Here is an 18,218-nt window from a genome sequence, read left to right on the forward strand (position 1 = left end):
AGAAATCAAGGACATTATTTATACAGCTTGTGGAATAAACTCCTCAGAAGATTGTATTAGATAAGTAAATTAAGAGAAGAGTTATTTTAATATGAGTTGTATATTGAAATCATATAATGTCACACTAAATTAACATGTGGTAGCTAAAAAAAGACTTTAGATGATCCACTGTATCCATCGGAGATCACATTAGCATTTAAAAACCCAGTGGTTTTTCCCCAGTTAATCATTATAAATAATTTGATATATATTATGATATACTACATAGACATCCCTACACATACAATAGCTGAATTTTTTTCTACAGGCTTTACAAAATCTTCTATACTAGGTCCATTGGGTTGGCTATCCTGCTGCTATTACTAGATCCCTAAAATCAACCAGCTTTAAGATCCATCTATCTATTTAGGTACCCACCCATCCTCCTAATAGATGACTCTGAAGTAGGTGCTATGAAATAGGTATAAGTAACAAGAAAAGAACCTTCCTATCCTTAAGTAGTTTTTAGTACAGAAAAGTTGGACAGGTTATTGCAACCAGGAAGCCCTATAATCATAACTGAAATAGCTATGATCATCTCTGCTGAAGAGTGGGCCATCTGGTCATAGTGAACTAAGCCTCCTTGGATAAAAATGCTTAATGATGTACATTAATTTCAGTCTTAGTATTGAAAAATTCCTATGTTTGCCTTCAGAATCCACATATATCTATTTCCTCACTGTAAAACAAGAATAAAAATCACATCCTGGATCACCTCAGAGAGATGTCATGAGAACAAAATAAGAATACAAAGTGGAAGTATTTCTAAGCATTAATTGAACATGAGTGTATAATGAGTGATCTCCCAGTCTGTAGACTGAACCATTGAAAGCTGGTGACCGGAACTTCTGCCTACAGTTAAGGAAGGATAGGGGATGTATAATGAATGGAGATGGGAGAAACTCATTTGTACCTTTCTTACTATAACACTAGGTCCTGGTTCAAAATGTGTACTGTTCTGTTATGCGTTAAGTCCATTAAGCTGTTTTCAGGACTGATGACATAGAAGTAGCTACCAGGTGAAAATGTGGAATCAGAAGAAATGACGTCAACACTTATGCTTATGCTTTTCATACTTAAATGGCCTAAGCAGTAGAATTTAATCTCTTCCATTACAAGGGGAAATTATAGTGATTAATGTAGAAGGTTGCTGTAAGAGATAACTCTACCTAAAAATGAAAATCAGAATCATCTCAGCATAGGGTCCATTTGTTGACAAAATTGATCTGGAATTCCATTTTCCCTACTATGTAACCATCAATGGTCAGTATGATTCTTAAGTGCAAACCGTGTCATTTGTAGGGACTCAAAGGCTCAAAGGGAGACATGGGGGACCCAGGTATGCCAGGTGAAAAAGGAGGAATTGGACTTCCTGGACTACCGGTATGTTTATACTCTTAAAGATGTGTTCATATTGAGATAAATCAAATAATCAGAAAATAGTTGTATTATTAGCTGCAGTCTCATCCAATGATTTATATAATGTTTTTATTTTTAATATTTGAGGTATTTTTGGTTAATTACTACAACTAATTAAGGCACTGGAAGAAGTTTTAAAGCATCTAACCAAATGAATTACAAAATAAACCTTTATGTTTTCTTGATTTTCACTAGAAGATAGTAAAATAAATAGAGTTGGTCATTAACATAAGGTGTAACCAATCATTTTTAAATAAATCATAATTTTAAAACCAAAAAGTACAGAATAATTAAAAACAAAATACAATAGAAAGTGTTCTCTTTATGTGTGCAGTATTATGGGGTGATGTTTTTATGGTTTTCCCCATAATATTTGCTGAGAATTTGGAGACGTAAATGTAGAAAAACACAGGAAAAAAATATAGAAAACCTCACTGCCCTAGATCATTTTTTAAAACAAGGAAATGCATAAATGTCAGTGAAAACTAAAAGACTGCTATTTAAAGTCAGCACCACCATTAAAATATGTTATAATAGGACATATTTAGCAATGTATAATTTAACCCATCAAGCATAACTTAGTTTTTATTTACCTTATAGTTTATTTCAGAAATCATCCACAATCCTAGGGATTTGAGGAAGTTTGCTGCTTAGCTTGAAACTAAAATGCAAGAAGATAAATCCTTGTCTTACATATCATGTTGCATGATATTATAACAATTTCAAGAGGATGATGGATTTGGGGAGAAAATTCAGCTGTTCCTTATACTTTGCAAGTAACTTGACCGGCTCCACTCTTAATGGTTATTTGTAGGGTGCCAATGGAATGAAAGGAGAAAAAGGAGACTCGGGATTGCCAGGTCCACAGGGCCCTTCCGTAAGTCCGTGGTGGTTCAACGCTCATGGTTCCTGAAAAACCCTGAAATGGACAAGTTATTTACCAACTTCAACCCGTGCCAGATGGCTTATCAACAGTAGAAAGACCATGATCCTCTTGGTCTGTCAAGCTATACAAGAAATATCTGTCAACCTTGTACAGGGAGAGACAAAAGTGTCTCAGAGGTCTGAGTTTGAAGCAATTTTTCAGAGGACTGTCTAATCCTGAGGAGAAAATCAGTGGTTTTCCCACGATGCTTGTGGGTCGAGCTCTGTGCACATAGAACCTACGTTTTTTTCTTGTTTTTTCTCTCCAGAGCTTAGTGAAATATTTGAAAGTTTGAACGTGGTTGTAGCATTATAGCATTTCTTGGTAATCAGTTGCTTCCTTTTCTTTTAATGTGCTTTTGATTTATTCTGGCTTTTGTAGAACAATTGTATTTTTTTTTTAAGTTTGTTTTTTTTTCTCACAAAGGAATTTCCAAATGTACAGAATCAAGCACATTACTTCTTCCAGTATCCTTCCTCTGCAACCATTAATGGCCTGAGCAGAGCCCTAGCTTGAGACTCAAGCCTAACTGCCTTATCTAAATGAAGTGACCAAATCTATATTTATTTTCCTGACATGCAGGTCATAGGCCCACCAGGCCCACCAGGTCCCCACGGCCCACCAGGCCCCATGGTAAGTTTCCCTTCTCTCCAAAATGGAATCATTTGTTTAAGAGCATACCTCCAGAGAAAGCATGAACTCATCCCTCAAAACAGCCAGCTTGTATCTGGTACTTCCCAGGCGGAAAATAGGAGGTGTTGTTCTGATTTTACCGTGTTGTCTTTCACTGTCCCAACCATATCTGTTGGAAAGCAGTAGGGGAGTTTTGCGATAGGAAATTTGAAGAAATAGGTTCAGCAAGTTTTACTGTACCCTCTCTGGTGACTAACACCACACAGAATCTGCAGTGTGGGAGACCCCCATTCGATCCCTGGAACAGGAAGATCCCCTGGAGAAGGGAAGGGCAACCCACTCCAGTATTCTTGCCTGGAGAATTACATGGACAGAAGATCCTGGCAGCTATAGTCTATAGGGTTGCAAAGAATTGGACACGACAGACCAACTAACCCTTCACTTTCGCCTAGTATGAACACTGAAAAATCATTTTAACCAATCACTGCTCTAGGCCATTAATACCGTAACAAGTTTAATATTTATAGCTATTAATGAATGTTTTTAACAAACTTTGGTGGGAGAGAGGGGTCTGAACGCTACATGACTTTTGAGATTTTAGTTCCCTGACCAAGGACTGAAGCTGGGTCCTTGATAGTGAGAGCTCAGAGTTCCGACCACTGGACCACCAGGGAATTCCATGTTTCTGACGACAGAGGATGAGATGGCTGGATGGCATCACTGACTCGATGGACGTGAGTCTGAGTGAACTCCTGGAGTTGGTGATGGACAGGGAGGCCTGGTGTGCTGCAATTCATGGGGTCGCAAAGAGTCAGACATGACTGAGCAACTGAACTGAACTGAACCAACTTTGAGGGTTGTGACCCTTTAATGAAACATTCAATAAGAACATTTATAAAACAGTATGAAAACAGAAGCTTACTTCTACACATGATATGTTAATATATTGTTGGATCTTTTTCTTTTCCCTTTTTACGTGCTTTGGCAAATACAGTGTTCACTGCAGATATCTTTCAGTGACCAGTGGAGAAATGACTGTGTCCTCATAGAATTCATGTTCGGTGAAGAAGGTAGCCATTAAGGCAGCATAATTCTCCAAATGTCTACCTAATGACTGTTGTATTAAGGCTGGAACTAGAAGGCAGAATGCTCCAAATGCTTTTGACTGGGACAGATTGGGAACAAGTCAGGCAACCTCTTAGGTCACATTCATCTCGAAGGTGACTCAATAAACCATGTGTCTTCAACCCTGGAGATTAAACAATGTGTCAGTCTCTCTTTACTCCAGTTGTGCTCCAAGAAAGAGCATCATTGGAATGGTCTAAACCACAGAGCATAGCACCAGATCCCAATCATCTACTGGGTTTCTATTTCATACCACAAAACAGTTATAATTAACCATATTTTTATAAACCTAAACGGTTCCTTAAGAATCAAGAAAATGGCATACCTTTGGCTTTTCTGTACTCCCACCACTTTGTTAGAAAATTAAATTTAAAATGCTATATCCGTTCAAATTACAAAATTAATTAGTTTAAAGGAATTTAAAATCACTTCTAAAATGAAATAATACTTGATAAGATGACCACTTCCTGAAAATGTTTATGCACAACTTATTCAAAAGGAAAATGTTATTCCAAAGTAGACATGTATAACAAATCTATCTATTGCTTGATTTAAAAAAAAAAAAACTTTTTCCTCTTGTACGATTTTGCTGACAAGTGTTTAAATACTCCTGTCTCCAAATAGTTTATTTAAATGACTTGAAATTTAAAGCAATCCACAGTAACCTTTATTTAGTTAATTTAGCTTAGCTAATTAGTCTCTATATTTAGATTTTCCACAAAATATATGGGAAAAGCCCTGACTATGGATGTGTTATGACTTCCTTCCATTGGTCAAGAGTTATTACATTTGAGCCTTGAATAATTCATCTTTGTAAAAATAAATGCATTCTAAATACCAATGTTTAGCAGTCCTCTCCTAGAATCCTTTTCTTAGCCTTAAATTAAAGAAATGATCCAACAGGGTTCCAAACTTGACTATCAGTCTCCTCACTTTCTTCCTCCTCTAGATTTTTCAAAACCTTGAGGTTAGAGGAGTTAATAATTGAAAAGATCTCCTCTACTGATACTTAAGAGTTCCAAATATATTTTTGGCAAATTTCTGTCTTTTAAGGTTGACCTCTATTTCATATAAATTCATAATGTATCTCACATAGTCCACCTAGATTTTTTTTGAATAGGAATTTGAGAAATAGAAGTAGTATGGGTTCACAAACACTTTTTTCTGGGTGTTTTTTTCCCTCCCTTGTAACCCTGGCAGATTCCCCTCTCCCTGTCAGAGATACTCAGCAGAAAGAATTGCTATTAATGTATTTCCTATTGCAGAGCTGTCCACGAGCTGGAAGGAACTTTCACTGAGTGTTAATACCCACTGGCCTGCCTCTAGCTGTAGATCAAACAAGATTCTTGTTTTACATCTCTTTTGTTACTTCATATAATAGTCACTTCTGCTGAGAAACAGTGATTCAGTTCTTAATTAAAAGCTGTGTTTTCCGTTTTCAGGGACCCCATGGGCTTCCTGGACCAAAGGTAATCCAACAAATCCCTTGTTTGTTTGATTCTATTTCATTGTTAATCATGGAGAAGCATGACAGACGCATGCCTGTCCTGTCTTATTTATTTGTCAAGTAATGTTGATAATCTTTAAGCCTTTAAGTATACAGATGTTTAAATTTTACAAGGAATGACTTGCCACAAATTTAAGTGATATCACCTGGAGATTAGTCCTCATTTTGCCTTTTTCCTTGTCACTATGTCAGTTTCTTAAGTTACTAATCACAATATTATACTCAAAATCAACATTCCAAAAGGAAAACAAAAGTGAATCTGATGAGGTTCTGAGACTAGTCCAGATGCTCTTTCTTAGTATGGTGTCTCTAGTTATATATTCAGATGGTATTGGTTGATACTTCTTATTTGTCATAATAGCAGTACTGCATCTAAATGCTTTGATTGTCCAGCATCTTAATTTTGCATTTCCCTGTAAGTCACTAGTGTATAATGAGGTAGGGCATATCAAGTGTGCTATACTGAGAAGATTACATCACATACATGTATTCTACATTTGACCTAACAAGAGAACAATGGAGGATAGCCCTTCCTTGTCAGAATTAGTGCAGGTCAAATCGTGAAGATGGATGAAGATGTGTTCTTTGCCTTCGTGTAGACCAAGAAGACACCTTGGAGGATTAATATGAGACAGACTTCTTCCAGCGAGCGTCTGGGATAAGGACCCATCTTCTAATCTCAGCTTTGTCACTGACAGGCCATGCGTCACCTTGGGCAGATTATGTCCCCTCTCTAATCCTTCCTTTACTCGAGGAGTTAACTTGCCTCAGAGTGTTGTGATGATTGGATGAGGTGTGATTACAGAACACTTAGCAGAAGGTCTGTGCAGCTGTTGATAAACACCCACTACATGTCAGCTGTTGTGGCACTCCTGTTTTGATGCTTTGTTCTGAACAGAAAAATTTAGCTAGTCCTCAAGGCTGCTTGGGGGCTTCGCTCGTGGCTCCGATGGTAAAGAATCTGCCTGCGATGCAGGAGACCTGGGTTCAATCCCTGAGTCGGGAAGATCCCCTGGAGAAGAGAATGGCAACCCACTCCAGTATTCTTGCCTGGAGAATCCTGTTGACAGAGGAGCCTGGCAGGCTATAGTCCATAGGGCCACAAAGAGTTGGACATGATTGAAGCGATTTAGCATGCATGCATGCATGCGAGGCTGCTTGAAAGAAGATTCACGACTCTTGACAGCTCCTCAGTAGTGAGTTGATGCATTTAGTGGAGATGGGTTGGGGGAACACATAAATGTAACGTTGGCACTGAGTCGAAAAGCCCATAGGCAGCCCACTGTCTCTTCTGAGGATTCCCTCTGGCCCACCCCACTTTCGGGGTGGTACAGGGATTGCTCTGACTCCAGAAACCTGAGTTTCCTTTTTGAGGTAAAGGAGGTGACTCAGCCAAGAAAGGAAAAAGTTCATGCCTCTTTATTCTTCTTAAAATACTTTACCTTCTGGTAAGGCCAATGAGTGACAGTGTCTCAGTGGCATGAATTATTGTTTAAGATAAGGGCACTGTTGTAGGGGTCAAAAGAGAGAGATTATCTATCAGCTTTGTCTTAGTACTTATCTAACCTCCTTGGATCTCTCTTCTCACACTGGACTAAATACTATTTCCTTCTCTTGGTCTCTCTTTGGATTTTAAGGTACTGCTAAGGACCAGATTAATTGTAATGACTCAGGCCAAAGCCACCAAGATCATTTTTAATTCTATGAGTCATTCAGTTACCCCATCACCATTAAATTAATAGATGCCCAAGATCCTTTTGATATCTACAATGCAGTTATTTACTTTGCTTACACTTAACTTCAATTGTTACTTAAATCATAGATTTCAGAGAATTAAAAGGTTGAAAGCCCCATATAGATTACCTGTGCTAGCCCCTTGATTTTATAAATATTAAACTATGGGCTCAGAAGATTTAGGTTGTTTTCCCTAAATTACACTGCTAAGTAAGTGAAAGATCTGGGACTATAATTTAGGTTCAGAGTTGAAATTTTTGGCCCAAAATTGGGAAAGGAGTATGACAAAGCTGTATATTACTTAACTTATTTGCAGAGTATATTATGCAAAATGCCAGGCTAGATGAATCACAAGCTGGAATCAAGATTGCCAGGAGAAATATCAAGAACCTCAGATATGTAGATGATACAATTCTAATGGCAGAAAGTGAAGAAGAACTAAAGAGCCTCTTGATGAGGTTCAGAGGAGAGTGAAAAAGCTGACTTGAAACTCAACATTCAGAAAACTAAAATCATGGCATCCGGTCTCATCACTTCATGGCAAATAGAAGTGGAAAAAGTGGAAGCAGTGACAGATTTTATTTTCTTGGGCTCCAATATCACCGCAGACAGTGACTACAGCCATGACATTCAAAGACCTTTGCTCCTTGAAAGGAAAGCTATGACAAACCTAGACAGCGTATTAAAAAGGAGAGACATCACTTTGCTGACAAAGGTCCAAATAGTCAAAGCTATGGTTTTTCCAGTAGTCATGTACGGATGTGAGTGTTGGACCATAAAGAAGGCTGAACACCAAAGAATTGATGCTTTCAAATTGTGGTGCTGGAGAAGACTCTTGAGAGTCCCTTGGACTGCAAGGAGATCAAACCAATCAATCTAAAAGGAAATCAGCTCCAAATATTCATTGAAAGGACTGATGCTGAAGCTGAAGCTCCAAAAGTTTGGCCACCTGATGCAAAGAGTTGACTCGCTGGAAAAGACCCTGATGCTGGGAAAGATTGAGGGCAAGAGGAGAAGGGGTTGACAGAGGATGAGATGGTTGGATGGCATCACTGACTCAACAGACATGAATCTGAGCAAACTCTGGAGGATAGTGAAGGACAGGGAAGCCTGGCATGCTGCAGTCCGTGGGGTCGCATAGAGTCAAACATGACTGAGCAACTGAACAGTAGGCTACCTTCTTAATTAATGCTCACTGCTATCAATGTGTGATTCCTCACCAAAGAAATTCATAGCTTACCAAGGCTGCCCTGTCTATTCATCATCTCAAGATCACTTGCTAAATCAAAATCCGCACACATGCAAAGCCATGAATCTCAAGTTTCAATCAGTTAACTGACGTTGATTGCTGAGCCTTGGCTTTAATCTCACATTGATTCTAGCTCTGTGACAGTCACAGGATCCTACTTCCTATCTCAGAACTGCCTGAATCCACTAAGTCATGCCAAGGTGTATATTATTTTGTGACCCCTTTGAAAGTTCAAATATAGAGCACGGTTCCATGGATGAGTCTGGCTCACTGTTCCCTAGAATTTCCTGATGAGGAGAATTACCTGGGGGACATTAACAATATCATTCCTACTATTAACAATATTGTTAATATTAATGTTAATGTTCCTATTAACAATATCATTAATATTAATGTTAATGTTCCTATTAACAATATCGTGCTACTGTGGCCTAGGTGGGGCCCTCGACTCTTTACCAAGCACTGCACTGACTTTCATCTTCAGGCAAATAGGGGAGAAATACTGCCCAGGTTAATAATCCTTCCTGCCATGCAGGCATAATCTCTCCCCTCTCCCACCCCCACCACTCAAGATTGTATAAGCCATTTGAAAATGAAACCATCTTTCTTTCTCAAGTCTTTCAAGATCTTATGATTAAATTAGTATCTATACTTAAAAGGTGAAAAGTGGACAGGTCACAATTCTATTTCTAACATGCTGCTGCTAATAGAAAAGAGTGTATTGCATTTTTAGATTTTTAAAAACAGAGTTGAGAGTTTATCACTTTTCATGACTTTTATAATGTCACATTAAGTTAACTTCAAACCTCCTTTATTCTAACTATTTATTTATTAATTATTATTTATTTTAACTAATTATTCTAAATATTTAGAATATTCTAACTATTTATTAATTTATTAACTATTTTTTTCTACTCTATTTATGGTTAGTAAAACCCATAAAAGTTTTGTGATCTTCACATTCTCTTCCAGGGTTGGCTATTTGTTGTCTATCCTATCGATTAATCCACATAGGGACCTGACTTGGCAATGTCCATGAATGAGGAGTCACCAAATGGCATTACTTCAAACATTGGCCTCTACATTTATCACAATCCCCTGGACAAAATGCTTAAAGGCTTAAAATATTCGTTTGTAACACTGTCCTGCATATTCCAGTTTTCTATTCCAGCAGAGTGGCTCTTTCCTGCTGAACATCCTTGCGCATCCTCTACTCTGACTGTTTTGATTTGCTTGGTCAGAACAATGTAACATAACACTAATTTCCTTGAACTAAAACTGAAAATATTGGAGCTCAGCCATATACTTTTTTGGTCATAGGGAGCAGATTTTCTAAGGAATTTTGCTTCCTAGAAAATTATTTAATTCCAGCTTGTCCATTTTTTGCATTTTTTAAATTAGTTTCGAACTGGTGCAAGACAAATCTAGCCTGACTCTACTGTTACCTAAAACTGGAATCTGCAACCGTGTCAGAGACTGGCTCTTTTCTCTCACAGTTGAAACACCCATGATAGCAACCAAAATTGGCATTTGCTTTTGCATTTAGGGTGAACCAGGGTTAAATGGTGTTAAAGGATTGAAGGGTGAACCAGGTCAAAAGGGTGACAGAGGACCCCTTGGTCTTCCAGTAAGTAAAGAAAACTTTCCATTTCGGTGCAAATCTCAGACTATTCTTTCTACCCTAAGTAACAACTCTGGTTTACTCGGTGACTACCATACAGTTGAGATTTCTGTAATTAGAAAACATATTGTGTTCAAGCAGAGCTCAGCCCAGTTTTATTTTCTCTGATGTCTGCTCATGTGTCAGAGGAAGACCCCATAACAAACAACACCATGAGTGTTCAATTACATACGTGCCAGCCTTCCTCTTTTACAGCTGACAGTTCTTCCCCCATCACCCTCCCCTTTAAAAAAAATGTTATACGGATTGTTTCATAATTTCTCCCAAACGCTTTTATAGTTTAGTGTAGTGTAAGATCCTCCCTCAATTTTCATTTTTTCTTCTTCGATACTGGAAAGCACAGCCCCTTGTCAGTGGCAGGTATGCAGTTGGCCATTGCTGAAGGCGTGAGTTCAGTGCCGTGGCTCCTACATTAATCAGTCATATTGTGGTCTAAATGTTGTGTGTTGTTTGTGTTGGAAATGCCCTCTTATGAGGTTCTTGTGGCAATTATAAATAGTATGGAAGAAGTATTTCGCAGTTATTTAGAGATTTTTTTTATTTTGAATGAAAAGATTGCATCTTTTATGCTCTTTATGCTAGTCTTCTTTCTGCAATAACTAAAAAGTTATTAAATGATCATTAAATATAGGGTTTTTTGTTTGGGGCCACACTGTGTGGCATACAGGATCTTAGTTCCCTGACCAGGACTTGAACTGTGCCCCCTGCAGTGGACACACAGAGTCCTAATCACTGAACTTCCAGGGAATTCCTAAATGTGAGCTTTAGTTTCAAGCTTTTTTTTTTAATTTCAAGCTTTTTAATATTCTTTCTATTCAGTGAATGCAGATAAAAATCAGTAGAGAACATTATAGATTACATTATTAAAATATGACATAAAAATGGTAATAGAAAATATTTCATATACATATTTTATGCATAAAAAATTGGTGACTACTTATTTTACTTTTTCCACAGGTACTGTATTATAAGTACTAAAGTATTCCTCTTGATAGCCAATGCCTTACATAATTTCAGGCATATAGTAGATGCTTAATATGCATTCATTTATTGAATGAATGATGTAAGTCTTACATTAGAATATAGGTTAAATCACACCAATTAAATCATGCCACAAGTGTGAAATCCAAAACCTCTATAACGACTGTGAGTCAGGAATTCACATTCCAGGTAAATATTAATATAATATTATTTGTGTAAAAATTTTATCATCCCCTTATTTATTTTTAAATGCTATAATAGTGGTGGCTCTGAAGAAAGTATCAAAAAAGCAAAGTAAAAATTTGGATTTCTATTTTACTTAAACCCTCAATTTTATTTCTTTGAAGTTTGCCCTAATTTCAAATTTAGGATGGTCAACCATTTTTATGCAACATTTAGCCAAAAGCTCTACATCTTCTAGCTCTAAACAAACAATAACACACACATTTTTAAAAATTTTAATCATTTCTAGCTAAATTAAATTTTGCAGTTATAATCTGATTCACAATAGGATTGTACAGAAGGAATTGTACAATAAAAAAACTAAAAGTACCCCCAAATGTATGATGTAGCATCATTGGTAGAGTTTGCAGCTGGAATAGATTGTTTTTCTTCCATTTTATATTATTAACTACATCTGAAGCATAAAATGGGGAAATAGTTCTGCAACCTTGCCAAGAGAATTTATAGAACTAGTGCATTGTCTTTCTTAAATACTCCTTGATCAAATCAACATTTTCAAGGGCTATAAATAAACATTTGAGTTTTGAGATACAAAAGCCATATTAAAAAAGTAATTGTGCTTACTCTTAAAACAAGCATTGAAAATGTCATCTTTTGGTCATACGTTATACATAGCCTAGGGATGAGGAAATAAAAGCATGCGTTGCCTGAACACAGCATTAGATTTTTAAAGCATTTCCCACTCAGACTCTGATGCTTGATTGTTTGTAGTGAGCTGAGGAACAATGTTTGGGGCAGTTAATTTTTGTTTGGACTCAGGAAATTTTTCTGCCTTTTTCCCATTCCTAGAAGTCCCTCTAGTGGTGACTAATGTGAACACAGTAAGAACAACGCAGAAACAATTATTGTTTGTGTAAAATCCAGAGTCACCCTGACATGTTAAAATTCTGCATTTGTTTTTCATAAATGCTATTTTAACAAGTAAAACTAGAGCTCTTTTCCTCTCCTCTGAAATTATAACTTGATTATTATAATGAGCCCTTACCTAGGAGACTGGCCATTATCTTTTTTCCAGAACCTAAAGAAATATATTGTGAATAGCACAGTCTTTAGAAAATTTAATTTCATATGGAAATTAGCAACCCGGACTGTTACTGGTAACTATTTCAAAGCCCACTTTATAAACCTCATTCACTTGATTTCCAAATAAGAATTTGCTGAATGGAAATGTCATTAAAATGCCATCATCTGTGGGGTGTTTATTGTCATGTGCTTTGTTTTGTTTTTTTAACTAACAATTTGTAGCGATGTGATTTTCATCTCAGAACCCTGTGACTGCCTATTATGTTGTTTGAAGTGTTACATTTGTTCATCAGTACCTCATACTAATCTCTGTTCTTGTCATTTGTGTCACACCCACCAACCCTGCTACACACAGGGAGCATCTGGCTTAGACGGAAAGCCAGGATCCCGGGTGAGTCAGCACCTCAACTTGCTCCAACATGTTTTGTGGCTGTGAATTTTATGCTTTAGGACAGACTCCCATCGAACGATGAGGAGTGCATGGGACTGGAGCGGAAGGAGAAGGTGGACAAAGAGAGTGGCCAAAAAAGGGAGAAGCAGAGGGAGCATGGGTGGCAGGCCTGTTTGAGACACAGCCTACACTCCAGAACATCTTCTGAAGCCTGGGTTCAGGTCCGGATAACTTGCAACACGGGAAGAATGACCAGTCTGATTGACTTCATTGTCTTAGAATCCCAGACAGATTTTTTTCATAACCAATGGATACATCCCGCAATTCCATGTGAGAGGCCCTCTGAAGGAATCAAAATCATGTGAAATCATTTTAACTTGTTTTCCTTTTTTATGTTCATGTCTATATTAGAAACGTAACTTCTTCCCTGGAACTAACTTTCAGATCTCTGTGCATTGAAATGATTCATCTGTCTTCTGTCATTTTGTCTCTTTTCTATGGTTTCTAAGAGCTCCTTCTCTTAAAGTTCAGCTTCAGGTCTTCAATATTTAGAAGTTTTCTGAAGATGAGCTTGGACTTCAGGCAGTAAGAAAGAGATCAAACTTGATGATAATGCAGCAACACTAGAATGAGTTTAAAACCCTGAATTATTTCATGTCACAAGGCTCCAATATTGTAAACAAGAAGAGTAAAAGAGAAATAGGAATACTGTTTAAAAAAATTGTGCTGGAATAGCTCCTATGTTTGTAAATGCCATAACAAATTCATTACAAATCTAAGCATAGTCTTCCTGAAAATGAACAAATATATCTGAGGTCCTTGCTAGATATTTTAAAATAATTTTATTTATTTTATTTTTATTTTTGGCTGTGCTGGGTCTTTGTTGCTGCCCAGGCTTTTCGCTAGTTCCGGAGAGTGGGGGCTGCTCTCCAGGTGCAGAGCTCTGTCTTCTGATTGCAGTGGCTTGTCTTGCTGCTGAGCACAGGCTCCAGGGTGCGTGGGCTTCAGTAGTTGCGGCACAGGGGCTCAGTAGTTATGGCTCCCGGCCTCTGGAGCGCAGGCGCAATAGTTGTGGTGCAAGGGCTTAGTTGCTCCGCGGCATGTGGGAATCTTCCCAACCCAGGCATTGAACCCATGTCTGCTGCATTGGCAGGCGAAATCTTTACCACTGAGCCACCAGGGAAGCCCCTTGCTACATTTTTAAGCATCAAAAGAAATTCCAAACTCCTCAATTTATTTACTTATTTTTTATTTTATATTTTTGCCACACCCCACGGCTGCAGGATCCTTGTTTCCTGACTAGGCCTCGAACCAATGCCCCCTGTAATGGAAGAGCAAAGTCCTAACCACTGGACCATAGGGGAATTCCCAAGCTCTTCAATTCTAAAAACCTGTTTCAGGACGTTATTATTTTCACTGGACCTCAGTGTTCCTTTGTTCATTCAAATATCGCCTAGTCTGCCACAAAAATCCTAATCCTGAATCAGAAGGCCAGAGGGCAATTATGCCATTAGATCACCTGGCTGCCTGGTTTGTGCCTTGCAAGCTCACAGACCTGAGCCACTGCAGCAGAACCCATGAGAGGAATTCCTTCCTCCTAAGCCCCCTGCTCCTTCCAACAGAGCTGAAGAAAGTTTAAACAGTTAAAACATTGTTCTCATTTATTTAATTTTTTTTTTTACTTCTATAACTGTTCGAGCCTCTTAAGCAGCTGAAAACAAGACTTCAGAGCATTTGTGGCCAAGAGGAGTTGGGGGGTAACTGTGGGGCCAGAGAATGGATGTGAATAAGAGGTGATGTGAAGCAAGAACAATTACATTTTTCTTCATATGGTTTTAGGGGCAAAGTGAAGATGTTCTATTTAGCCAGGGAGGAAATAGATAATTAAAGTTGATGCACAGTTTTGTGTGTGTGCCTTTCATTGAAATATGCAGTTATATAAATCATTCCTTTTGCATGAGTTTCTTGAAAACTACTGGCCTGAAAGAATCAAGAATAAAGCAGTTTGAAAGGAGATGTGTCATCTTACTTTCTAAGGCATATTCACCCAGGAAAAGTCCAGGATAAATTATAACTGCATTTCTTACAACCCTTGGGATATGTCTCATATCTTCTTATTTTTATCTTTTTTTAGGGTACAGATGGCCCTATGGGACCCCATGGCCCTGCAGGTCCCAAAGGAGAAAGAGTAAGTCACTCCTGAGGTTATAGAGCTGTGGCCTAAAGAAAACACAAAGTGTGGCTTTTCCTGTTTAGCTGATCTGATATGTTCATTTCCCAGAAGAAATAAAAGACCATCTAATAGTAAATGGAAATAGATACCGTCTTAAGTTCTACTCAAAGTCCTCACACAGGGAGAATGACAGAGTATTAGAATATGACTGCTTTAATTTAAAAAAAAAAGCAAAAACAATGCATATATTTTCATAGCTTAAATAAATAGCTCAGACCATTGCTTCTTAACCCATAAGGAAGATATTTTCATTGGGCCTTTATCCAGAAAGTTGAAGTCAATAGGGCTAAAATTTCCGGGATTATATAATCTGGTTGATAATCTTTTATATAAAGCTCTTGTATTCATTCAGAATAAGTTATAACCTGTTTTTAAGGGAAATTACAAAACCTAAGTATTCTCTGCACAGTTACACATGCTTCTTTTATTTTAAGCAAAAGAATAGCCTTTCTTTAATCATAAGGAAATAATTTTAGTGCTTTTTAAAACAAAAACCTCTTACAACCTCTCTATATCTTTGAGGGGGAAAAAGAAATTCAGTGTAGAAGATAAATATCTGACACAAAAAAGAAATGTACTAAAGCATCAGCAGCTGGTTATCTTTCTAGAACTTCTCTCCCTTTTTTTTCTGTTTTTCTCTCCTTTTCTTTTCCTCACCTTGGAAAACTTAGAAGGTTTTTTTGTGTCTGAGTAGAACTGTGTAATCAATTTCCCCACCATCCAGGATGGATGTAAAGAAAGTATCCTAATAGTGAGGTCTTCAAAATGTTGGGATGATTTGCTGTGCATGTTTGTGGTCTTTTAAAACTAGATAAGAGTTTCATCAGTCTGGGATAATTTGCTTTAAAACAGAGAGCCATATAGAGATTTCTTTGGCATACATTCCAATCCTATAATATCATGTCCTATAAAGTGAAATCATTTAGTAAATATTTATCACATTACAATATACAAAACACAGGGTACTCTAGTGTGAAATGGAAATGCTCTCCTCCCATTTGTGAAGTCTGTTTTGCTAATTGTTCTAGTGAATTGCATAATACTATTATAATTGATTCATGATCCTATAACCTTTTATTAATACACTGTATATATTTACTCAGTACAGTAAAGGAATCAGCTATATTCCATGATTTAAAAGAGTTTATAATCTAATTGTAGAGGAAAAAAATATCTGCAAGGAATAACTTGATAATGATGCCAAAATGAATACAAATATTGCCGACTGTGGATTCAGCGATGAGGAAAGCTGGTGTTACTCAAGAATGCTTCTAGAACGGAGTGACTCCTAAAGGAAGAAATCATATGAGCCTGATTATCACTGTCTTATTCCTAAGATCAAACCAAAGACTTATGAAGATCATCTTACTTAGAAATATTTAAAAGCCAAGAGTCTCACGCTGCTGATGCATTCAAGCATTGTATCAAGAGATTCAGCACGTGGACTAAAAATGGAGCACCAAATCTCAAGTAGTCTATTGGCAGAAGGCCCTGGGACTCAAGAGGGTTTACCGTTTGGTAAATCAGCTGTTACTTCCGAGAGCTCTGCAGTGTCACAAGAGTATCAGGTCTCAGCGCTGGGGCGGAATGCACCAGGGGAGCAAATGAAATGACTAAGAATTTGTGCAGGCATAGTTTAAGTCAAATGGTGTGCAGTGTAAAGTGTTATGCTTATATTTACTCGGCGTGTTAACTATCTTAACTGGATCAGATAGCAGTACTCTCCAAGTGTCCCTCACCCTAAGTGCTAAACTGGAGTGAGATTCTCAGAGTTAATTGGTTGAGGTGCCATCTGGACTCTCTTGAAAAAGTTTCAAATTTTAAAGAGGCAGGAATCAAGAAAGGGGGCCATTCTAGATTAATCCCTCAGTATAGACAGGCAAATTAAAAATCCTGAATGAAATGAGACAAGCCTAAAAGAAAATAGGTGTTTGATGGACAGTACTGTTTGAGAATTGTCAAATACATGACCAGCAGTATTAGTATGCATGACTAGTAGTAGTAGTATGCATGACTAGCAGTATTGAGTACACGTGACTAGCAGTGTTAGTACACATGACTAGCAGTCTTAGTATACAGCTCCTCAGAGCACCTGATGGTCCTGCCTTCAGCTGATTTCTTCATCTTGGCCTTGTAACTACTTAGAAACTCTGTAGAATGTGTTAAATTTGAGAGAGGTTCAGCATTCTTTTGGAATGAATTAATCCAGGAAAAGAAGTGGTGCATTCAAAACCATGTGTTAATATTTCACTCCTAAAAGTTTTCAAACGAGGACCGTTAGGATGATTTTGGTTCTAAGTGACAGAATCCCAACTCAAAATGGCTTTAAACAGTAAAGAAATTGATAGTTTTATGTAGCAAAATATTCGAAGAAGGAAGTCTAGTCTTTGCTTCTGTGCCCTTTCCCTGGCTGGCTTTGCCTTTTGACCACAGGCAAGCTGGTTACAGTGGTTCCAGACTTCCCCTCTGGAGAGGCATCAGCAGAGAACAAACACAGGGACCCTCTTCTCCTTTATCTTCCTTAGCATCAAGGAAACCTTTGCCCAAGCTTCCCAGCGACTTCCCCTGACACCTCAGTGACCAGAATTGGGTCATATGTCCATTTCTGAAACAGTCACTGGCGAGGGGGATGCAGTTGTCATTATTAGCTTAAAGTAATTATTTGGGATGGGCAGTTCTATAAACGGAGTTTTCCATAGACAAATGCTTCATGACGGCTTTATTCAAATCAGTCACGGTGTATTAATTTTAAAAACAATAAAGCTGAAGTATTTAATCAGAGGAGGAAGGAGGGACTAGGTATATCTTAATAATCTATGGAGATATTTCAAACTAGATCTACTCTAATCCATTGAGTTTCTTCAAATTAGACAGGCTTCAAGTTATGTGAATTCTCCTTCTAAATCCCCACCTCCCACTACACACACACACACACCGTCACCGTCAGCACCACTACCTTGTAAAAAAAATCATAAATAACACTGCCAGATGGCAGCACTTATTTTGAATAAGTACTCTTTGGGTTGCCAAGCCCT

The 18,218-nt window shown here is 37.7% G+C and overlaps 1 protein-coding gene across 6 annotated transcripts in view; it reads left to right on the forward strand.

Annotated features, from left to right (window-relative positions):
- COL25A1 (collagen type XXV alpha 1 chain) overlaps nt 1-18,218 on the forward strand; it is a 516,002-nt gene that overhangs the window by 481,167 nt on the left and 16,617 nt on the right. For 5 of the 6 annotated variants that reach the window (XM_027543862.1, XM_027543859.1, XM_027543858.1 and 2 more), the window contains 7 exons: nt 1,342-1,422; nt 2,273-2,335; nt 2,966-3,016; nt 5,584-5,610; nt 10,178-10,258; nt 12,915-12,950; nt 15,085-15,138. In XM_027543862.1, coding sequence (XP_027399663.1) covers nt 1,342-1,422; nt 2,273-2,335; nt 2,966-3,016; nt 5,584-5,610; nt 10,178-10,258; nt 12,915-12,950; nt 15,085-15,138 — 393 coding nt within the window. The remainder of the gene's footprint in view (nt 1-1,341; nt 1,423-2,272; nt 2,336-2,965; nt 3,017-5,583; nt 5,611-10,177; nt 10,259-12,914; nt 12,951-15,084; nt 15,139-18,218) is intronic. The other variant, XM_027543860.1, reaches the window with a different exon arrangement.

Source organism: Bos indicus x Bos taurus, chromosome 6, assembly GCF_003369695.1.
Source record: "Bos indicus x Bos taurus breed Angus x Brahman F1 hybrid chromosome 6, Bos_hybrid_MaternalHap_v2.0, whole genome shotgun sequence".
In the NCBI taxonomy this organism is placed as follows: Eukaryota; Metazoa; Chordata; class Mammalia; order Artiodactyla; family Bovidae; genus Bos; species Bos indicus x Bos taurus.